Here is a 24,839-nt window from a genome sequence, read left to right as displayed (position 1 = left end):
TTGACAGGCCAACCAGACCCTCTGAGCTCTCTGAAGTTTATGTGTAAGGAGCAATCGTGACCCGACCAATGTCTTTGCATGCCAAGATCACTTAGAGGGGCTCTCCACCCCAAATCCGAAGCATCGGAGACCAGGGTAACCGATGGGGATGGGGCTGTGAAGGGGACTTCCTCCAGCAGTGATGCGGGGTCCAGCATATGCTTGTAGTATGTGTGACCATGCTTTTTAGTCTCACACACACACACACACACACACACACACACACACACACACACACACACACACACACACACACACAAAATCCTGCCAGTCTATGTTTATAGTTACCAGACCGGAGTCTGGATTAATTTAGTGGTCAGCCAGATTGGTTGCAAAGGGGAGCCGGGCTCCGTCGGTCGCGATCCAATGCTCCTGGAGTAGTGGCAAGGCAAACCCAAATCCCTATGGCAAAGCACCTTGTTTTTATAGTTTTTGTTGTTGTTGAAATTTATGGATTTTGCTATGTCAGTTTATGACCGGTTACTCCTTAATTGGTGTTATTTTTTGATGTTAACATTCCAAAACACCTTTGAGAGGGTCATTCTGTAACAGATTTGATTTAATTAATTATCTTTGGGGTGCCAGCCTCTACCTCAGGGTCATCAATCTGCCCTTCTTCAATCATGGATGCGCATTGATGGTTTTTTGGCGTTAATAAGTTTTGATAAGTGTTTTTGCATTTTTATGTGTGGACCATTTGATTAATAATGGCCTTTACACCTTATTTTTTTTAAATGCATGCATTTTTTATTCACACAAACAGTCTTTTACAAAAATCTTTAAAAATACAAACAGCAATATTTTATATCAAACAAAATAATATTGTAAATTAAACCTTGCTAAATTTTATAACCAAAACAATTCAGATTAAGGCCCAGGCCTTCAACGTTCCTTTAATTTACTTAACATAAATACAATACAAAATTCTGTCTCTTACTAACTAAACCTTAAAACAAAAAACTAAAAAAGCCCAATTTGTAATGCCTATAAAAAACAAAATCCCATAGTCCCAAAGGGTAATTTCTTTCTGCTATTTAAAAAAAATGGCTAACAAAATAAAACCAAATCATACATTAATTCTCATAGTACAATTATAAAATCCTGCTCCTACACTTCAACTTTCTGAAATGTTGGTTGAGGCAACGCAGGTCCAGGATGGGTCTTAGGTCCCCTTTTGCTTTCGGGATTAGGAAATATTGGGAGTAGAATCCATTTCCCCTCCTATCCTGAGGGACCTCCTCTACCGCCCGCAGCCTTAGGTTTTCCACCTCCTGAGCAATGAGTTGCTCGTGAGAAGGGTCCCTGAAGAGGGATGTGGGAGGGAGGGGCAGTTGTGAACTGTAGGTTGTAGCCCACGGATACTGTGTTGAGCACCCAACTGTCTGATGTTACTCGCGACCATGCCAACTGGAAGGGGTGCTAGCAGTTGAGGAAAGAATAGGAGGGTGGATCCAGGTACTTGATTGGGGCGCCATCCTTAGGTGCAGCTTCAAAACTCCTGCCTCTGGCCCCCGTGATGTTTCAAAAGGCCAGGTTGAGTCGGCGAGGGAGAGGACGAAGGGCGTCATCGCTTAAATCCTTTGTCTTTGTCCTTTCTCCTGCAGGCACCCTGCCAGGAAGAGCCCCAGGACCTAGGAGGAGAAGGTGGAGGAGGCCAGAACTGCTTTCGGGCCTGCTGCGAAGTATGGAGGCCCAGCAATCGCAGGGTGGTCCAGGAGTCTTTAAGGCCATGCTGCCTTGCATCCATGAGCTCAGAGAAGAGCCTCACAAACTCAAACAAGAGGTCCTGGATCGTGGCCTGCATCTCTTGGGATAACCCTGAAGATTGTAGCCAAGAGCTGTGCCTCATGGCCACCCCCGAGGCAACCACTCTGGTGACCGAGTCTCTAGGATCCCAGGCCACCTGGAAGGCACCCTTTGCCACCGCTCTGCCCTCCTCCAGGATCATGGTGAACTAGTGGGCCAGGTTCTGTGGAAGGGCCTCCCTGAACTTGCCCGGGGAGACCCATAAATTAAAATTGTACCTGCCCAACAAGGCTTGGTGGTTGGACACCTGAAATTGTAGACTGGACATAGAATAATTCTTTCTGCCAAAGAGGTCTAGTTGTTTGGCGTCTTTATTTTTCAGTGTGCCACTCACCTGTCCCTCTCATTAACTGCGGACACAACCAGTAACCCTGCTGGTGGGTGTGTGTAGAGGTATTCGAATCCCTTTGTGGGGACGTAATACTTCTTTTCCGCCCTTTTGGATGTGGGTGGAATTGAAGCTGGGGTCTGTCAGAGCGTTTTAGCAATCTTTAGGACCCCTGGGTGGACAGGCAGCGTGATGCGGGCTGGGATGGAGGATGGTATGACGTCAAACAGGTCATCTGATTGCTCTGCCAACTCCTCAATTTCAAGGTTTAAGTTGGCAGCCACCTTTTTAAGAAGAGCCTGATGCTCCTTAAAGTTGTCAGGAGGACTGCCAGCCCGGGAGGTCCATGCCACCACTTTGTCCGTTGACGAAGACGATGAGGGCATCGCAGGGGGATGGGCGGGTTCCTTTTTGGGGATAGTTCCTTGGGCATTGGCACCTGTTGTGCTGCCCCGCGATGGATTCCGCACCATGTTCTGAACCTGGTGCCAGCAGTGCTGGGGGTTTGTCGGAAGCGGCCAGGGAAGAGTGTTGGGAATATGGAACCGGCATCATTGGTACTCCCTAAGGGTTCCAACACGGCCATTGAGCAGGCCACTGGCCCTGCTGCCACGCCGCCGCCATGCTGGTCTTGTAGGCTGATGGGGATTCATACTCTTTTGATGATGGGCTGAACCCTGGCTCCAATTTGGACCAGCCCCGCTCTGGTGACCATGGTGGGGCTGTGGAGAGGACCTGCGTCTGCCAAGTAACCCTTGTCAGAGATCCATGTCTAGAGGGAGGGGATTGCCACCTACCCTCATCCGGTACCGGGGCAGTGGAGATCAGTGCCATGATGGTGGACGGGAACGGATGCCTAGGAGACTGCCTAAGCGATACAGATCTGCACCAAGGAGATCGTAGGTGGGAGGCTGGCTTGTGCTGGGAATGAGGGGACCAATACCTTGATTCTGGCGTTCTGTGCCTTGGGAAGGAGACCGCAGTGCTGGGGCCCAGGGCCTTCTAGCCGGCAACCAAGGTTGCGGGACTAGGGTCCTAGGCCATGGGGACAGGGACAAACGCCTGTGATCCAGGCACTGATGGTGCTCCCCTGCCCTTTGGGGAGGTCCCATGGCTGGCTTGCCCTTGGATTGCAGGGCCATAGCCACATTCAGGGCCTGGCAAGGCATCTGCAGTGCCAACAGGCCCACCCAGCCTTTGGCCGCCTGGGCTGTCTCGGGCAATGAAGCTCCCTGTCAGAGCCGGGATTCCCTACGGCTCCTGGGATTTGGAGGTGGATCCCTGCCTGGGCTAGGGGGTCCGACCATAGCGGTACTCCTCTCTAGCTCCAGGATGGGCACGTGACCTGAACTAGGTCCTTTGCCCAGAGCTCCCTTCCCCTCCGTGGATGGTGCCGAGAAACCCTTCTTCTGCCGCTTCTTGGGCACCGGTGGTGGGGAACGGTGCCGGAAGGATTGCGGTGCTGGTGGGGTCCTCCGCACTGATGCTGAAGTGCTGGGAGCAGAGTCCGGAGAGGAGGGCTCAGACGCTGGGTGAAGCATGGCCTCTATCAGGAGGGCTTTCAGGCAGATGTCCCTCTCCTTCCTGATTCTGGGATGAAAGTTTTTGTAAATCCTGCACTTGTCCTTTACATGGGATTCCCCCAAGCACTTCAAATAGCTGCTGTGAGGGTCACTGATAGGCACTGGCCTGTTGCATGACGAACCTGGCTTGAAGCCCGGGGAACGGGGCATGCCCCGCTCCAGGGTGACGTCTCAGCCATGACTAACTACTATAACAACAATTAACAGTTACTTAAATTGATTAAGTACCTAAGAACTATATACAAAGGGAATAACAACGGGCACTTAACGCTCTTGCAATGCAAGACAAGGTGCTCCAACCTACCGTCATGGGCAGTAAGAAGGACCTGAGAAGGCATAGGGCGGGCAGCCTAATATACTGATGTATGAGTGCGGCACTCAAGAGGGTGCTGCAGTCGAGCCTACAGATACCACTAAGGCAAAAATCTCTGACGACTGTGCACGTGGGTGCGCGCATACCTAGAATGGACTCGACATGAGCAAGCACTCGAAGAATTTTATATTACTTCATAATCTAATATATTTAAACTTAAATTTAAGTCCCTAAAGCCCAATTTCAGAAAAGTAGTTAAGCACATGTTCAAGTCTACCCCTATTTAACAAATCACTTAAACATGTGCTTAATTTTAAGGATGTGCTTAAGTCCCTTTAAAGTCAATGGAACTTAAGGGCTTTGCTGAATCAGGTGCTAAAAGAATAATAATGAAAAAAAATATCTGCACTACTGCACATACAACTCTCATTAAAATGAACTGAAATTATGTATTCATATCCACTACTGAATTTAAGCCACTGGATATAAAAATCGGTACCACTTCACAGGTACTAACAATTATTGAAATAAAATAATACTAATACGAATACTACCACTACTACTAATTTTCTAGAGCTGCACATTTTCAAATGATATTAAAACATTAACCATCTAACCTTCACTTCTGATTAGCAAAATAGCTTTGAGCTCAGTTTAAATTACAAAAGCACATTTAAAACATGATTTTTAAAAATCTAACATTCATTTTCTTATCTTTATTAATAGTTTTATGTTTGTATTTCTTAATTTTTATCGGTGCCTCACTTAACAAGAGCTTTTTGTAAAGTTTGTTGAATTAATGATAAATATAAAGATTTTATGAATGCATAAAGCATAATAAATCATTAAACAGAAATTAAGCACTGATATGAATGACATGAAAGATCTTGAATAAATTTGTTCTGAAAATTCAAAATTTCCCTCCTAAAACAACTTAACTGAATCACTAAAATTATTTAAATGCACTATGAAGCTGATTTTCCGGAGTGCTAAGTTGAAGTTAATGGACGTTGCAAGGTTCTCACCACCATAAAGCCAAATGTGATATATTTTTAATCCAAGTATAACATTTCTTAAGCTTATATATCTAAAAATGAAATCTGGGGATATAGCAGATCCAGAACTTGACAAAATAAGAGCCATTATGGTGAGGTCTGCACATGGGGATCTCATTTCCATGAAGCAAGACTAAATTGTACAATAGGCTAGACTTTGGACACTTACAAATAATTAAACAAAAAACCCCTCAGGTTGCTTTTTCTTTTACTATAAGACTAATGTTCCATCAGGAAATTGCTCAAGAGAATTTATTTCACAATCTAACTTTATAATAGTATAAATTTCTATATAAACACACATAAATTACTTAATTTTAGTTTGAAACATCAAAGAACTAACTCTCTGGAGCTGTGAGCAAAAATATTTCTAAGGATGCGCTAATGCAAAAGGCATAAAACACTTACTAGTGAAAAAACAGCTCCAGCAACACCAAAGGGGTTAAATTTAAGTACTATATTTATAATGCTTAAAATGTTTAATAATGCTAATGGAAACAATGTTACTAAATATGACGTTAACTGGAGATCAAATTAACCATTTCAATCTTAATTTTATAAGACATTTGAAGAATTGCTATCTAAAAAAATCTGGCATTTTTCAGATTTAACAGAATTACCGGGTAAAATTGTATTTTGTCTGAGCCTTCATCTCCTAAAACTTTACTAAATTATAGAGGAAAGAATGGATGCTGAGAGATATAGTATTTGTACCGAGGATATATGAAATAGTTTGGTATACACAACCTTCTGAGAACTGTATACCTTATGTCTCCCAGTATAAATGTAAACTACTTTAATGGTAAGCTATTTTATTATTAAGCACTATTATTCAGTTTAGTGATTTACCTGAACATGTATTGAATAGTAATAGATCTTGTACTAAACAGTTAATTGGAATAAACTCCTTAGTGAGGGAGTTTCTTCCTGGTAAATATTAAAATGTGAAATCTATTAGCGTTTACTTTTCAGAAGAACAGTTAATATCAACATATGGTCAACTTAATTGGTATTAAAGAAAAAGTTATGTTTAGTGAGGAAAGAAAGTTATTAGTGTCAGATACCTTTACCTTGAAATAACCATTTACATTAGTAAACAATATGTACTGAGAAATCACATCTATTGACTTCAGTTGGAGCTGGGAGAGCTCAGCCCCTCTAAAAATCAAGCATTGTACACATCTATGGGAAAATATTTATGATAGCCTAACAGCAGATCAAACAGTTTTGTACAAAGCTTTTACGATGATCAGTAAACTGAATTTCCTAGAAAGTTCCAATAAATAGCATTTAAAAACCTCTGCTCTTTGAGACTGCAAACATTTCACTGTCAAATACTTATTAGCAAAGAACTTGAAAGTAATCTGAAACAGAATAAATTACGGTAGTATTTAAGCAATAAGGCATTTAAGACAGGTTGATTATTATCCTGGTATGTTGGCATAGACTATTACACAGTAATTCAAATTTTGAAACACTTTGTTGGATTCTATTTTTTTTATGCCAGATGACATTAAATCTGGCCCACTCCAATTAACTATTTGGTTGATTACATCCTGCCTTAGTCAAACTCAGGTCAGAAACACGAATCTAGAGCCTAGAGAGACAAGGTGGGTGAGGTAATGTCTTTTATTGGACCAACTTCTGTTAGTGAGAGAGATAAGCTTTTGAGCTTGTCTAGAGCCTAAGCAGCTGAGAGTCCTAACACAGTAAACCATCTTCATCCTGTAGTAACGTCAATATCAAATTCAATTCTGGATTTCTTCAAATCACTACCATAGGGCTAGCTATTGTTTACACCCGGACTTTTAGGTGGAAAGTGGGTGATTTTCTACATTCAAACAAGTTTTAGATCCCATGAGCTGTTTTGTTTTTACCCTCCTGTTCTGAAAATCATCCTTCCTGTTTAGGTCTGGAAGCACTCACTTTGACATTCTTCATCACTGCCCTTTAACTATTTAGTGAAAACCACACCCTCCTGTCACTGGCTGTGCATGCAGCTTACACCATGCTCCTGGCCTAATTGGGTTTGAGAGAAAAAATCAGAATTGAGAATCAAACTCTGCCCTGCACCAGTGCAGGAACTGTATTAGCAGTGGCTCACTGGGATGGTACTGTAATCCTTTTTTAAAAAGACCTAATTCAATATTCCACGCCCATCCCGCCTCCCCAAGCTCTAGAAGGAACCTTCCACTATGCAAATCATCATATGATAGAATAATGGTGTGTGAGCCTGGCCAGCACAATAGTTCTTTTCAGAACAATGAATTTCCTGTGTATGAGAATGACCTATTCTGGCAGTTGTGTCAGTAACCTCATATTGCAAAGCAGCTTCGTGCTGCCTTAGTGATAAGATGTTACTCATCAGGCATAAAGAAAAGTTCTAAATTGTATATTCAAGCCTATTTAGACCATCAGTGCAACATGAGACAGCCAGCAGCATGATCTTTTCAGGTGGATTTCTCAGCAAAGTTTTTTTCTCTTTTCTCACTTTCATTCTTATTCTGCTGACATCTTCTTTTGCTTTCCACTTCCTTTGTTTTTCTCAGACACTAGTAACCTAATCTACATGATCATTCCTTTATTTCCCCTATCTAGATGGTTTTGCTGCTCCCACTGCACTTTCTTCAGTTTGCTCCTTAATTTTCCAATTGCCCAAAACAAAACAGAAAACTTTGGTTAACATTCCTTCTTTCCTGATAGAGGAACACCATCCAAAAGCTTCCAGTTGCTATTTGAATAGAAACAGATGAAAAAAATGCCACTCCATATGTATCCCTTTAAAAGTAGTAAAATAGTGTTATAAATGGAAGTCAAGTCAAACAGGCATTTTCTACGTAATATACAACAGAACTCTTTGCAACATAGCAAAACTATTGCCATAGCGTGAAAAAATTAACATACCATAAATACAAATGCGTATAAAGATAATTTAAATGTTCCTCATACAATAAATTTTCAAAACTACTAATAGGGAACCATATTAAGAGTTCCATAATTCCAGGATTTCTTGGTGCACATCATTCCTGAAGATCTTTTGCACTGCAAAATGAGTTGACTTTGCTGGCTTCACACTAAACTGCCAAAACATTCAAAATATGTGGCTGTGCAGCAGCTTATAGAAGTGGTTGGTCAAATGCACAAAAGAACGAGAAATGCGATTATGAACATCAGAGTTCCTCTCTATTTTCACCCAGAAATGGGAAGATGTAAGTCATTTTTTTATTTAAGTCTTCTCTTCTGTCTTTCACATTCCTCTACGCTCCAGTATTCAATCTCAATCCCTATCCTATCCTTCTAACTGCCATTTACACCATCTTTCCAGCTGGGGAAGCTAAATACATAACATCCTACTGAAAGATGGAGGGCCTTCTGATCCAAAGCTTCGTTAGTCAGCCATAGTGCTTGTTGACAAACAGTGGGACAGACTCTCTCTTAGCAGGGATATGAGCTGCCTTGACAACCAGGGCTGGCTCCAGGGTTTTTGCCGCCCCAAGCGGCGGGAAAAAAAAAAGCCGCGATCGCGATCGGCTCCACCGCACCGCTTTCTTCTTTGGCGGCAATTCGGTGGCAGGTCCTTCCCTCTGAGAGGGACCGTAGGACCCGCCGCCGAATTGCCGCCGAAGAGCCCGACGTGCCGCCCCAAGCACCTGCTTGCTGGGCTGGTGCCTGGAGCCGGCCCTGTTGACAACATTCTGGGAGCAGCAAAATTTTGAACTACATAGAAACAGTTTAGAAGGTATTCAGCAACATATGCAATTTTCATTAATTTTGTTTGGGCTTCTGCATACATTATATTTCAAGTCAATTAATATAATAATGTGCAATAAAGTAAAAAAAAAAATCTAAGAAAAACAAAATGGAAAGCACTGAGGCCTGCATAAAAACAAATATACTTTTGGTAGATAAGAAATTAACTTTTGATATTGTTCAGCTAATTGATGCAGTACTCTTAAGGAATGCAACTGATGACATATAGATCTTCCTCTGTTTATAAAGGGTACAAAGAGCAACTTCTTAAAAATTTACTGAAACAATCTTACAAAAAGGAACACATAATTACTGTTGTGAAGTTATCAAATAAATAAATATTGGACATCGATGTATTTTGAATAATGTGTTCTTTAGTACTATAACGTTCATAAAGGTACTGAGTGGCACCACAGCAGAACTCGGATGGAGAGTACCATACTCTCCTCTCCCTCATTTCCCACTTATTTTTTCCTTTTCTTTTGAAGTATGTGGTCAACAATATTTGAAAAATTAGGCTTACATTTTCAAAATGGGCTAGTGATTTTGGGATCTAACTTTGTGGCTGAGTAAGTTCTTATTTATTGAATTATAATTGTTAAAACAAGTTCATTTATTTGAAGTATATAATCTTGTTCTGAAGATCAGTGTGCATCTCTTCAAAACCTATGTGGGGAGCAGAGAACAATGAACAAGCCATCTGAAGAATGAGAAGCTTTGGCTAAAACCATGCTAGCCAAACCATCCCAGACAATTTATAACAGTTTCATAACACGACTATAACAGTTTGAGAGGAAAAATCCATGTACAATCTGGTTAGAGAAATCCTACTAGCAGTAGGATCAACTGTGCTTAACTATGATAGTTTCTATTATAGTTTCAACTGAAGTAAATTAGATGGGGGCATGAAAATCGATAATAGTTTTTGGATTAATTTCTTAATGTCAGAAATTAAAAACTCTTTACCTAGATTTTGATTTGTTAATTTAAAGATACTAGCAGTATTATTTCCTGAATGAATGTTTAGTAAAATATTTTTTATTATATAATGAATGTGTGTGAGAGACAGTGAGGAGGCCTAACAGATGGGTCAATACTCTGACTCAATTAGTTTCTCTGGCGATGGTTGATTGAGGGAATAAGGAGGAATTAGCTAATCAGACACGGGGGTGGTGGGTGAGTTAAGGAACTAACTAGCTCATCAGCACAATAGCTTGATAAAAGAAATGAAGGGTCAGAGGAGGGAGGACAAGGCTAGCTGAGCCCAGACTGAAGGAGTTCCCCAGGAAGGGAGATCCCTTTTCCTCCAAGGGCCCTGATGAACAGGGGCTAAAGGCAACAGGGTCATAGGTAATAGAATTACTATACTGCAAGTACAAGTGCTGGTGAAGAGGACTTGAATAAATTACACAGAGTGGACACTAAAAGAAGGGAGTCTGAGTGGTTTCTGCAGTGGCTCAGGATGGGGAGGGGCATACAGTATGAAATAGTTTTGTATTTATGAGGACTGCAGAAAAACAAAAAGTTTTGCAAACAGTAGAAAATAAGGATTGAAATAGTTTCCTTAATAAAACAGAATACACGGTTAAGTCATTGGTAACAATAAGAATTCCCTGCCAACATTATACCTTGTGCTAGGGGACATTAAACTAATGCTCAAAGGAGCAAACTAAAACCACTATCACTAGAAAAGGATCTTACATGTTCTATTGTCCAGGCCAAATTTTTTTAATAGTTTTTCTGCTGCATACCAGAAGTATCAGTTGGGCAAGTCAGAGATAGGGTGAAACTGCTTTAACTTATTTCAAATTCCTTATTTTGGTTAGATCAGCTTTACATTTTGCAATTTCTGCCATTTGTAGATACCCAACTCATGCCTTGCACATCAAGTCAGTAACCTTAGGCACAGCCAGAAGTTCAGAAGGCTCTAAATCATAAGTTAAACAATGGTGCATTAAAGCAAAATATTTTTTGTATAATAAAAGTCTTATGTGAACAAGTGACTTAGCAGGACATAATTCAGGCCAGAATACAGCCTAATATGTTTCCTTATGGGATTTGTATAAGTTTCCATTGTGCAACTACAACAATATTTTTAGTGAAATAAATAGTTTCATAAGCTATCCTCATGAACCAGGGATCAAAAGCCCAATTAAAATACCAAATTCATACCATTAAAATAAGAACAGAACCCCAAAATAAATATTAGACCAAGATAATTCTTTGACTATATATACATATATATATATATATACACAAAATATATATGCGTGTGTATATATACCTTCCCCTCCTCAGTGTTTTGTTGACATGAATTGTGAACTTCTTCTTCTCTTATTAATTTTCCAGGCCATGAAGTTAGTCCTTTTATTTGGCCCCAGACCAAGTCACCAACATTAAACGTCCTCGGCCTGTAATGTATCAACTCATTTGAAGAAGGGGAATCTGGATTCCTTAGGTCATCTTCACTGCTGATGCTTTTAGCATCTGAAGGGCTAGGCACGCACCCATTAATGCTTTTGGCATTAAAGTCTCCATTATAATGGATATAGTCTTTAACTAGAGAACTTTCCAAACTATTTGAGGAACTTGGAGATTGCTCCTCCATGACTAGGTCTTGTTTAGAAGTGTTCAGCAACTCTCCAAACCCTCTACTTTGTTGAAGCCTATTTCCATTTATGTGTGCACATGTTTCCACAGTGTTCTCCAGTCTCTCTTTAAAACTCATCATAGTTCTTTTGTAATTGTTATACCTGAAATGCTCCTCCAACATTTTATCACTTTGACAGTTTCTCTGTGGTAACAGTATCTGATGCTGCTCACCCTGTAACAATGGCAGTGTGGAGACGTTATTGGGCCTTTCATGGCAAGGACTGCTGTGGACATGGGTTGAATGGTCTAAAAACTCCTCACACTTCCACCTATTTATCTCTCCTCCAGGGTTTTGCTCCTCTTCCCACTGTTTTCTGGGTGTGTTGCAACCTGCTGACTTGTAATATTCAAATCCATCCCCTTCACTTGAATTTTTACTGTGTTCTGAATTCTTCAGTATTCGTGCCCCTCTAGTGTTTCTTATCCTACCATCGTGATCAGAAACACCAATGTTTCTTCCATGGATTACTGCACTGACAGCACTAGAAAGATTTAATGGGTCACCAATTGAGGCTGTGAAGGCACTCATGGCACTCAGAGCTGGAATAGGACTCATTTGTGTTGTACTGCTAACTGCAGTGGTGATTACTACTTGCATTCCTTTGCTTGCAGCATCTACGACTGCTTTGTAGATAGCATCGACTGAAGAATCACCCTGAGCAGCTACACTGAGGCCATCCTTTGCCTGTTGTCTTAGAGTTGGTTCAGTCCTTTGCTGCAAATCACAAGCTGTATCTTGAAAAGGAGGAAGGGTAGTGTTGGAACTCTCAGGAACTGATGTTATACCCATTTGAGTGATCATTCTTTTGTTTAAAAGAGCAGCATCTTCCTGCATTCTCACCTTAAAAATAGGAAGGAAAAATTATAGAAATGTATGTTTTCATTGAATGCTATATTTCAGAAGACACATTCATTTAATTCAGTAACTGTGATGGTTACACAACAATGACACATTTTGTCATCGTTGTACATAAGCAGAGGGCTACTTAAATCGTGGAGAAATCACATGTTTTTCTCTGATTGGCATAATCAGAAAAATTGCGCAGATGTGTTCATACAGTATATTCCATGCCACCTTCCCTACAGCTGCTGCTGGCAGTGGCACTGCCTTCAGAGCTGAGTCCCTAGCCAGCAGCCTCTGCTCTCCTGCCGCCCAGCTCTGAAGGCAACACAGAAGCAAGGGTGGCAATATCACAACCCCACACAATAGCCAAATGTCATGGTGTGAGACATGTTTTTCATGGCCATGAATTTGGTAGGGCCCTATACATAAGTGACAAAGATTGTCACTCAATGAAGAGAATCATAAAATGAAAAGGCAACTCAAAGCATAAAATAATATGCATATGAACACATAACACTAGCTTTCACACTTTGTTCAAAAAGGCAAAGCTTTGTAATAACAGGTGGTATTTGAGATGATAAAACTTTCAAATCTCTCCTTTTGTAGCCACATTTCCACCCATCTTTCTGAGTGCTCTCCTTTTCTGAATGAAGTCATTCTCACATTAAAAGTCCTAAACAACTTAATCCATGCTCATATCACGGTACCCAAATCTATTTCCTCCTATTCCTCCCTCAGTCTCTACTTTCCTCCCCAGTTTCACTCTTAAGTGCTCTTTTTGTCTCTACCCACACCCTGCTTTGTATTTTCTTGAATGCAACCCACAGGCTTGAAACTGCCTCCTATTTGTCATGTGCAAGTGACCTTACTTTTCCCTTCTTATACACTTCTTTTGGGAAGTCTTCCTACTTTTATCCCACATCAACCATGTCGCCAACTCTTTGCATTGTAGCTATTATTTCATGCACTATTATAAACTTAATTACATTTTGAGGAACCTTGCATATTATGTTTGTATTTGTCATGTACATGTCATGAGAATGAAGTAAAGATAATAAGCAATATTAATACTTGTGAAAGTCTGAATAGAAAAGATGCTTTAACTAGTGAAGCCAAATATTTGTAACTACTGCTTTAAATACTTACCATTACTAAACACTTACATAATTCAGGACACAAAGAGAAAATATAAGATACAGCTAATGATTACTGTGATTTTGCAAACACGGGGACATTTCTAGTTGTCTAGACTGACAAAATGATATGTTGTCTTTTTTTTTCTTAAAGAATAAAAGCTTTTCTGGCACTATCACCTGCATTTCTGCTGCCTTCATGTTCTCAGTTCTGCAGCACTATAATAATGTTAAGTACACACTGTAACTCTATTTTTGTTCTCTATCTCAGTTGATACTTTCACTGTCATTCTGTTACTTTAACATCTGAATTTACATTATCAATAGAATTGTCTGTTTGGATGGAAATGTGAAAGGGAGATATCGTTTAAAAAATTTTTTTTATTATATGTCTGTCCTAATCACTATGGGCCTGATCCAACATCCCCTAAATCAATGGTAGTCCTTCCATTTACTTTAATGGGCACTATTAGAAAAAGTCAGTTACTCACAATCACCTCCTATTTCCTATTAGAATCATAGAATATCAGGATTGGAAGGGACCTCAGGTGGTCATCTAGTCCAACCCCCTGCTCAAAGCAGGACCAATCAGTTATTAGCTCTCCTTCTCCACTAAGTAGGGAACCTACATTTTCGTAGTCTCTCTCTTGCTCTTAATGTACTTATAAAGTCTCTTCTTATTGCCTTTTATGTCCCTTGCAACATGTAACTCAATTTGTGCCTTAGCCTCTCTCCTTTTGTTCCTACATGCTTGTGCTATTCTTTTGTAATATATCTACATTACTTATTCATTATTGCATCTAAATAATTAGTGAGGATCGGGCTATTGTTTTCTACTACATCGTACGTTCCTTATTCAGGATCAGGTTAGTAGAACCTGGCTAAAGATTATGGCTTGCTGGCTGTGAAGGTGTCCTCCTCTGAGTTTGCTAAGAAGAGTAAGCACATTTTTCAATACCCATGCTCTTTTCGGTGCTTCTCTTACTGACAACTACTGTATGTTAACTTTTTACCATTCAGTCTCTACAATTTATTCTCAACCAGGAGTTTATGATCACACTTTAAAAGCAAATTAACAACTCCTGAAAGTTAATAACAGCTGTCAATAGATGCATATTATAAGTAGTTCCAATAAAATAAAAATGACACTAAACTTATAAGTAAAAGATATATAATTTCAGTAACGTGTTTCTGATTTGGAAATACAAAATCCATACTAAAAAAGGGCAACCAACTGCAATAAAACAAATTGTTTTAACCATTCAATGAAAAAGCAGAATATAGATACCAATTGTACTATTAGAAATTTTTAAATTCACTCAATATTGATTTCAGTATGCTTTCTACCTGAAAATTTTGAAACAGACAAGCCATGGGGTTTGAGTTGTTAGCTGGTCCAGGAATTGTCGGTTGACCTTGAAACCCCTGGATATTCTGGTACCCCTGGAGAAGCTGATGTTGCTGCTGATTTGAAGGAAACATCTGATTGTTGTTTAACAGTGACTGGAGATGAGTCAGTTGATGGTTATTCAAAGTAGTGTTTATTGACGACATGTCACCTGCAATTCCAAACATATGGAAAAGTAAGTCAGCATAGTTTTCAAGAGTCTGTGAGAGTTTCCTTGAGTCACATTTTAACTGAATGGTAAACAAATACTGACACTCTCTGTACAACAAAACTTTTCCCATGACATCTTCTGTACCACGATCTCAAGGAACATGTCTCCTACTATTTATTCCTTCATTTCTTCAGCATTCTTTCTTTCAGGTTACATCTATATGTGGACTCTTTCTAAAGGATTCTGACATGACTGTCTTTCATTATGGAATAGCACACAGCCAGGTACAGTAGAATGAGCATCAGTGGTATTCATTTTCTTAGAAATCCATTCTTAGCTTCCAAAGAGCGACTGCTTCAGACCATACCAACATCCTCCCCTCCTCCAACTTTTTGATAACCATGGCACTGCTGTTTGACTTGACTACACAATGATCCAAGGCCTCTTGAACACAAAAATACACTAGCTAACTCTACTAGTCCTCTCTTTTCTAGATACAGGAGAAAAATCTCATAAGGAAAAACAAGCTATAATTAAAAAAAATCTGCATTTTGTATCAAAAGAAAAATCACCTAAGTAAATTAAAATGTAAAAGAACAATATCACAAACAATAGGAAAATAAATACTTTGCGGCCCCTGATCCTATGAAATTATCAAATAAAAGAAGCCTGAAAGAGGATTTTGCTCTTGAGTTAACACAAACTAATGTTTTTCCTAAATTTTATGCTTGTGGAATCAGCTGATGAAAATCAACAGACATTTTATTTTAGAAAAAAAAATTAATCCTAATTCAGTAACAATCCTAATGCTAAATTAAATGATATTATAAAAGTAGGGATGAGTTCACAGTAACAATGTTGTAGCTTGACATAAGTAACAGAGTTGCAATGCATTCCAGCTCTTTGACACAATATTTTGGTCATCCTACTGGTATAGTTATTTGCTTATTGAGTCCAAACAGCACAGAACACAAAAAGTATCACATGTTCTGAGTAAATTCATCAAGAGACTAGAGATTTAGGAGAACAGTTTAGGCTTAAGAGTTCATCAGTTATGTAAGGACTTGTCAGGTGTGATACCGTCAGTTTCTAAACTACAATGAAGAAATGAAAAACAAAGAAATATGAAAACAGAAATGTACAATCAAGGGCTAGAAGGGGCAACCTACTTCACTGAACTTGTGCAAGGCTTTACTTGGAGTGCTTTATGTACATATAGGACATGTGCTATGGTTTTGGCATATTTTTGAATTTAAATGGAAAAAATGCACTTGGCCATTTTTAATGGACCGCACAGCTACTCGTACTAACCCTGTGATGCCACATATATTTGAAATAAAACACCGCATCCCAAAGATGCACCTGTGCTTTTGTTACATGAAAAATAAAAGGAGTTAAATTTGCCTGACTGTATTTAAGTGTATGTAGTAGGTTTGGTGGCATCAGAATGAGGGAATGGAAAATAAAATTATATCCAAAAACAGTATTAAATATTGCTGAATTTTTAAAAATTGCTATTTAAAATTTCTGACAGTAATGGTTGTTTTTCTCTAGAAGTATTCAATGACCTGTGACATACAAAACCCTTTTAGAAATAGTGCAATGAAATGGAGTCTTTAATAATAGAAAATAGAATCAGAAACTCTCCCCCCAACCTTTTTTTTTTTTTAAATCTGTGAAAAAATTTAACTTACCAAGCAGACCTGTCCCCAGTAGAGGGTTAAGTAGCTGTGGCACCACAGAGTTATTGTTGAGTTTAGCTGGACCAGATGTATTCCCAGCATTATTAGATATGTTCAGCAATGTTTCTGCCATTGACACCACTGCTGTCCCACCAAGTGTTGAGACAGACAGTGCTGTCACTGCTGATGATGTAGTGGTTGTGGTAGTGGTTGCCTGGGAGGAGGTTGCTATGGATATCTCTGGATGATTAGCAGTGTTGCCCGATGCGGAGTTCAGGACACCTCCCAACAGCTGGGGATTTAAGGCCATTAATCCCGAGGCCCCAGTGACAGCTGGGAGGAGCAAGGGGTTAGAAGTAGTGTCAGTGCCTGTAAAGCTTGGTATAGGGTTCCCCAGGGGGTTGGTTAAAAGGGTCTCTGCTCTGTTGCTGTCTGACTGATTGCTTGGCAAATGGTCTGGTGGGGCTGTCATCTGTGTTACTGAGGGTAAAGGGTTATTTTGCTGTTGTAACAAATCTGAGATGGTCAAATTGAAAGATGGTAGGGGAAGCATGGCAGCTGCTTGGGCTTGATTCTGAAGTAGGGCTGCTAGAAGCTGAAAATGAGCAGGTTGTAATACCTGCCCATCCATGTCACTGGAGAGAAAAGCTAGCGCAGCATTTACACTTGGGTTGAGTAAACCTAAAGGGTTGAGTATGACCTCAGACTTGCCTTCTCCTGCTGAAGGCTGTAGTATATTTAATAGATTCTGGTTTAAGAGATGTTGTTGATTCACTGGCAAAGAGATAGGTAGAGAATTGAGAAGGTTTGGATTCAAAGAATGCGGAAGATTGTTGTTTGAAGCGCAGTTCTGTGGAAAGTGAAGTGTGTGTTCGTGGCCAACAAAAGGGAAATCACTCCCAATGGGCAGCTGGCTCGGAAGTGGGTTTCCAGCTGCAGTAGTGACTATAACACCATCTTGAAGAACGGATGTGGTCTTTGTGATGGCAGGTTGGCTGGTTCCAGCTATGGCTATGGAAGATGATGGTCCTGAACCCCCTGTAACACAAAACAATACATATATTAATAATGTTTATTGAAGGACAAATACTATCATAATTGCAACAATAACTAGACTCATCCAAATTTAGCCATATTCAACACTCAGATGAAGAAAATTCAAACAGCATGATTTTAACATTTTTTAATAAGAAAGACAATTTGTAATGAATTATTTCAGATACTACACAGAAATGCCATTGCCACATCACAACTGGAATCCTACTTAAATGAAAAACTTACGTTTCTTTTCAAACTCCTTCAGCAGAGAATTGTGTAAGAGGATTTCATTATTTTATTTAATGTATTTTGGATTAGTCTAGGACTGAAAACTACCCATTTGTTACTATGTTCAGTCTTGAACCCACACTATATCCACTACTAAAATGATCAGCGAAGGCCTTAAAACCTAATGGTAAAGAGTATGGTCCCAAGATTAGATCCATGAATCTTGGCTCCTAGTTTCCTGATTCTATTCCCAACTCTGCCACTGTATTGCTTTTTCCATCTGTAAAATGATCAGAACATTTCCCATTTCACAGTATGTTTTGTGAATTATTGTTTGTAAAACATCATTTCTGTCATCTTTGGAGGAAAGCATAATTATTAATTATTATTATTATTGTGAAATTTAACTGTCAAGTTCCAGAAAACATTAAAGCCAAATACAAGTTGCCAAGGAAAACAACAGAAGTTTTCTTGAAGGAAAAGGTAAAGTCATTTGGGTGGCTTGGATGAATCCTTTGCTTAGAGTGGCAGAGAAGTCCAAAGCTTCCTTGCTGAGTGGATTTACAATAAAGGCTGTTGTTTATTCAAGACTGGTTATTCTTTTTCTGTTTCTGCATATCTGTCTATCAGCCTTAAACAATGTTGAACTCCACAAATAAATGATCTGTTTTCCCCTACCTGAAGGAGATTTCTTATTTGAATTGACAGTAGTTGTATGCAAAAGAGGTGTCAGAGGAGCAGGAGAAATAAAACAGAATGTAACCACCTTCGAACCATACTTTTCAACCTTATATGGTGACCAAAGAGATGCCCTGGGTCTCGGAAAACATAAATAGTAAAAATGCAGATTTATTTGATAAAATAAATCATTTTTTCTGCTATCTTCTATTGAAAAGCTGCAGCAAATTCCACTGTGTAGCCCGCTGATCAGATAAAAATCAGAGAGCATCAATTATAATTTAGCAAAACTCCAGAAACAAATACTATTGGAAACTGGGAGTTCAACTACCTTCAGAGAATTGTTAAAGACAGAATCCAATTTTTTATCTGACACCTCACAATACCATCATTCAAGAAGTGTAAAGTATTGACAGTTAAACATTACATATAGTTATATATATTACATGAGATGTCAACTGTTGAGCTCCTTGGGCCAAGGATCATGCCTTCTTTTCTGGGAAGCAACTACAATATTATGGCACAATAAAGAAACAAAAATAAATAAATAAATAAATAAAATGTTGCAGCTGAAGTTGACAGAAATCAAGTTGGTAATCATAAGAACAGGATTTCACAAGCTCCCAGGGCTAGCATGTTAGCAGACTTGTATAAATGCTTTCATGATTAGTAAATTTCTCCAGGCAGCAGTCTGGAACCCATGACAAAAACATAAAAACAAAACACAAACTGTTCCTCTCCACATGGCTGAGTACGCAGGAAGAAATATGTGGTCTGGAAATATATATCCAAAGTGGTAGGCAGCTTCCCCCAAAAAGCTAATTAAAAACTGAAAATAAAACTAGTTCATAAGGAACCTTTCAAACACTGAGATGATGAGGATGTTGAGTGGCAACAGAATGACATGTAAGAGAATGAGAATTACAAGTATGTCAAGTAAGTTTGTTTTCTGTCAAGATAACTCTCCTATTGTACCTGTTTCTGCAGACTAAAAGTCTCCGAGTAAGTCTCTAAAACAAAATGTCATAGAAAAAAAAATCTCTCTCTCTCACACACACACACTTGCATGGAACATGACCACATCAACATAATGGAATGGTATGTTAGAGGTTTGGGTTTTTTTTCTTTTTAATGAGAGTTTGGCATGGTCGTATTGGCTCCAAAAGGCAACAACATGCATGAAATGTGTAATTCATCCCAAATGAGTGGGATGAATAATTTAGAAATAATTTTAGCATGTTTTATTGATATTATTTTTCATTTCTCATACCTATAAGCCAGACATCCTTAATACCAAGAGTTTGATTGTACAGGTCCCAGAGAACAGAAACCAGAAATAACTCCTATATTTTAGAAACCTCTGAAAACATTCTTAAGTAACTTAAGTCCTTAAAATATGCTACAACATATTGTAGCATATTTTAAGGACTTTCCAGGGCTAGAAGCAAGTTACTTGCATTTCACTGGAAAGCAGGGAAATTTCTTTTTCTAATAGTATAAAACTCCCATTTCTAGCTCTGATGTGTCAGGTAAATATTGGTATCTATTAGTAGTGCAGGACTGAATGGTGAAGGAGAAAACACGATTACCCACCTTTTGAAACGGTTGTTCGTCAAGATGTGTTGCTCATGTCCATTCCATTGTAGGTGTGCATGCGCCCACGTGTGTGGTCGCTGCAGACTTTTGCCCTAGCGCAGGGGACTTCAAACTTCATTGCACCGCACCCCCCTTCGGACAACAAAAATTCCTACATGACCCCACAAGAGGGGACCGAAGCCTGAGCCCGCCCCAGGCGGGGCGGGGCCAAAGCCCAAGCCCAAGAGCTTCAGCCCCAGGTGGGGGGGTCTGTAACCGGAGCCCTGTCACCCAAGGCTAAAGCCTTTGGGCTTTGGCCCTGGGTGGTAGAGCTCAAATTTTGGCCTGGGTGGTGGGGCTCAAACTTTGGCCCGAGAGCACAGAAAGTCTAACACCAGTCCTGGCGACCCCATTAAAATGGGGTCACAACCTACTTTGGGGTCCTGACCCACTGTTTGAGAACTGCTGCCTTAGCGGTATCCGTAGGGCTGGCTGTGGCACCCTCTGAAGTACCGCGCTCGTGCAGCAGTATATCAGGTGCCACCAGTCCTGAGTCCTCTCAGTTTCTTCTTGCCGACAACTCCGACAGAGGGGCAGGAGGGAGGGTAATGGAATGGACACGAGCAACACATCTCGAAGAACAACTGTTACAAAAGGTGGGTAATCGTTTTTTCTTCTTCAAGTGCTTGCTCATGTCGATTCCATTGTAGGTGACTCACAAGCAGAATACCTGGAGGTGGGCTCGGAGTTCATGGTCTTGTAGACTGGAGTACTGCTCTGCTGAAACCAGCATCATCTTGAGCTTGCTGGGTCAGCACACAGTGCGAAGCAAACATGTGGACGGATGACCAGGTTGCGGCACGGCAAATTTCTTGGATTGGCACCTGAGCAAGGAAGGCCGGTGATGACGCCTGTGCCCTAGTCGAGTGAGCCGTCACGATCGCTAGTGGGGGCACCTTCGCCAGCTCATAGCAGTAGCGGATGCAGGCCATGATCCAGGACCAGATTCTCTGGGTAGACACTGGGCAACCATTCGTCCTGACCGCGACAGCAACAAACAACTGCTTAGACTTACAGAACGGCTTTGTTCTATGTAGAAGGCCAGTGCCCGTCTGGGTATGCAGCCTGCATTCCTCATCAGTCGTATGAGGCTTTGGACAAAGGCCTGTTGATGTCTTGACCAGTATGGAACTGGGAGATAACTTTGGGCGGAAATGCCGGGTGCAGATGCAGCTGGACCTTGTCCTTATAGAAGATCGTATAAGGTGGTTCTGACATGAGCACCCTGATCTCGGACACCCTATGGGCCAAAGTTATGGCAACCAAAAAGGAGACTTTGCAGGAGAGAAGCAGGAGGGAGCAGGAAGCAAAGGGCTTGAAGGTGGGCCCCATGAGCCTTGACAACACAAGATTCAGGTCCCAAGATGGTACCAGGTCCCGGACATGCAGGTAAAGGTGCTCCAGACCTTTCAGGAACTGCGCCGTCATGGGATGGGCAAAGTCCGACCTGCTTTGAAACAGAGGGCAGAAGGCTGAAATGGCCGCAAGATGTACCTTGACTGAAGATAGCGACAGCCCCTGGAGCTTAAGGTGCAGCAAATAGTCCAGGATGTCCTGCAGTGGGACCTCTTCCTCATGAACGTGAAGATCCAAGGCCCAACACGAATATCGCTTCCACTTTGCAACGTAGGTAGCCCTGGTGGAGGGTTTCCTGCGGACACCAGCGGAACACCAGCATTCTTCCCCACTTAGCCACCCAGTAGCCAGACGGTCAAGTGCAGCGCCGCCAGGTTTGGATGCAGTAGAGCGCTATGGATCTGGGACAGCAGATCCGGCTGAAGAGGCAGCTGCAGCAGGGTGGGTGCCAAAAGACTCAGCAGCATGCCAAACCAGTGTTGATGAGGCCACGCTGGGGCTTTGAGGATGACCGTCGCTTTGTCTTGCCTTACCTTTAGCAGAAACTTGTGGATTAATGGTATCGGCAGGAAGGCGTACATTAGCGCTCCTGACCACAGCATCAGGAAGGCATCCAACAGGTAGCCCTTGTCTCTGCCCAGCAGAGAACAGAACACGTGGCACTTTCTGTTCTGCCTGGATGTGAACAGGTTCACCCAGGGAGTTCCCCACCTGTGGAAACCTAGGCTGACCACCTCCGGATGGAGCGACCATTTCTGGAGAGACGAGAAGGTCCTGATGAGGTGATCTGTACGCAGATTCTTGGTTCCAGGCAGGTGGGTGGCTACCAAATGAATGGCATGACACACAAAAGTCCCAGAGGCGCCACCCTGCCTGTTGATGTAATTCATCGCAGCAGTATTGTCTGTCAGGACCTGCACCACCTTGCCTTCCAGGTGGGGTAGGAAAGCCTGGCAGGCCAGGTGAATTGCTCTGTGTTTCCTGACATTGATATGAAGGCCTAGCTCGTGTTGTAGCCAGAGGCCCTGGGGGTTGAGCTCGCCCAGATTGGCTCCCCAGCACAGAGCCGACGCATTGGAGACCAGGGTGAACAACGGAGATGGGGTTACAAAGGGGACTCCTTGCAGCACCAACTTGGAATCCCGCCACCAGTCCAGAGGCAAGAGGACGTGGCTCAGCACCATGACCACTCAGTCCGGGGGTGCCTGCTGGAAATATAGACTGAGGCCAGCCACGCTTGCAGAGGCCTCAGATGAAGCCGGGCGTGGCTGACCACGTATGTGCATGTGGACATGTGGCCTATCAGTCACAGGCATATTTGAGCTGTGGTGAGTGGTTGGCTCTTTATGAGGGAGATCAAGTCTGTCATAGCCTGAAAATGCACTTCTGGCAGGAAGGCCATGGCCCGCGTAGAGTCGAGAACTGCTCCGATTAACTCTACGCATCGGACTGGCGTTAACATGGATATTCCTGTATTTATTAACAGGCCCAGGTCACTGCAGGTGGAGCACAACAAATCAAGGCTCCTATGCACCTGCTCCAGAGACCTGCCCTTAATGAGCCAGTTGTCAAGATACGGGAAGATCTAGACCCCTTGACGCCTCAGGAAAGTCACCATCGGCGCCATGCATTTTGTGAACACCCCGGGCCAAGTACAGGCCAAAGGGTAGTGCTGGAGTGAACTGGAAGTGGCACCCAGCCACTATGAAATGCAGGAAATGCCTGTGTCTTGGGAATATGGAGACATGAAAGTAAGAATCCTTTAAGACAAGAGCGGCGTACACCACCGCCCCCAGCGTTCCCCCCGAATCCAGGGAAGGGATGATGAAGGCCAGGGAGACCATGTGGAACTTCCAACTTCTTGAGAGACTTATTGAGGCCCCGCAGGTCCAAAATGGGTCTGAGGCCCTCTTTTGCCTTTGGGATTAGGAAGTAGCGGAAATAGAATATTCTTCCTTCCGTGTCTCGAGGAACCTCCTCCACAGCTCCCAAGCTTAGGAGCTTCTCGACTTCCTGAATGAGGACTTGCTCGTGAGAAGGGTCCTTGAAGAAGGATGGGGAAGTGGGGGGATAGGAGGGAGGGGTGGCCAGGAATTGCAGGGTGTAGCCCCAAGCCACTATGTCCAGGACCCAGCAGTCTGACATAACCCACAACCAGGCTGAGCAGTAGGGGAAAAGGCTGTTGAGGAAAAAACTGAAAGGATCTGGGCAGTTGACTGGTGTGTCATTCCCGAGCGCACCCTCAAAATGAGCACTTCTGCCCCCCCGGTGCTTCTTTGGGCCAGGATGTGCGGGAGACCGGGACTACGAAGGGTGGCGGCGGCTGAACCCAATGTCCCGTTTCCTTAGAGGCCCTTGTAGAGGCTGCCATTGTCGAGGTGGCGGAGGAGGCCGGAATGGCTGTCTCAACACCTGAGGAGTGTGCATCCCCAGAGAGCAGAAGGTTGCCTGTGTGTCTTTCAGGCCATGCGGATGCGCATCTGTTTGATCAGAGAACACCATCAGATGGGAGGTCCTGAATAGAGGCCTGCATGTCCTGGGACAGGCCAGCGGTCTGGACCCAGGAACTGCATCGCATGACCACCGCCAAGGCGATCACCCGGGCAGCTGAATCGGCCATGTCCCAGGCCATTTGGAGGGAGCACTCCTGGGCCATCTCTTTGAACTTGAGGAGAGAGTCCCACAACTTATAGCGACCTAAGAGGGCCTGGTGATTTACCACCCGAAACTGGAGCTGGCCGTAGAATAAATTTTGTGACCAAACAAATCCAGCCTCTTGGCCTCCTTATTTTTATGGGTGGAACTGGTGGACTCCTGTTTGTCCCTCTCATTGGCCGCCGAGACGACCAATGATCCTGGTGGTGGGTGGATGTACAAGTACTCGAACCCTTTTGCAGGGACAAAGTACTTCTTTTCCGTCCTCTTAGAGGTGGGCGGGATGGAGGACGGGGTTTGTCAGATGGTTTTTGCAACATTCAGGACCCCCTTGTGTACCAGGAGCATGACATGGGCTGGGGCGGACGCTGAGAGCACATAAAACAATGTGTTCGACTACTCCGCCATCTCCTCCGCCTTGAGGCCCAGGTTGGAAGCCACTTAAAATCGTCCAGTGGACTAGCTCTCGAAGGGCCTGCCACCACCTCATCTGGAGAGGAGGAGG

At 42.2% G+C, this 24,839-nt stretch overlaps 1 protein-coding gene across 10 annotated transcripts in view; it reads right to left on the bottom strand.

Annotated features, from left to right (window-relative positions):
* Positions 1-24,839, bottom strand: part of MBD5 (methyl-CpG binding domain protein 5) — a 256,499-nt gene that overhangs the window by 35,411 nt on the left and 196,249 nt on the right. For 8 of the 10 annotated variants that reach the window (XM_042860868.2, XM_042860867.2, XM_065561640.1 and 5 more), the window contains 3 exons: positions 16,757-17,782; positions 14,851-15,062; positions 11,159-12,367 (listed from right to left, as the gene is read on the bottom strand). In XM_042860868.2, coding sequence (XP_042716802.2) covers positions 11,159-12,367; positions 14,851-15,062; positions 16,757-17,782 — 2,447 coding nt within the window. The remainder of the gene's footprint in view (positions 1-11,158; positions 12,368-14,850; positions 15,063-16,756; positions 17,783-24,839) is intronic. The other 2 variants (XM_065561642.1, XM_042860872.2) reach the window with 1 other exon arrangement.

The sequence above is a fragment of the Chrysemys picta genome, chromosome 11, assembly GCF_011386835.1.
Source record: "Chrysemys picta bellii isolate R12L10 chromosome 11, ASM1138683v2, whole genome shotgun sequence".
Taxonomy (NCBI): Eukaryota; Metazoa; Chordata; order Testudines; family Emydidae; genus Chrysemys; species Chrysemys picta.
Note: the sequence above shows the minus strand (reverse complement) of the source record. Positions and strands in the feature narration are given on the sequence as shown.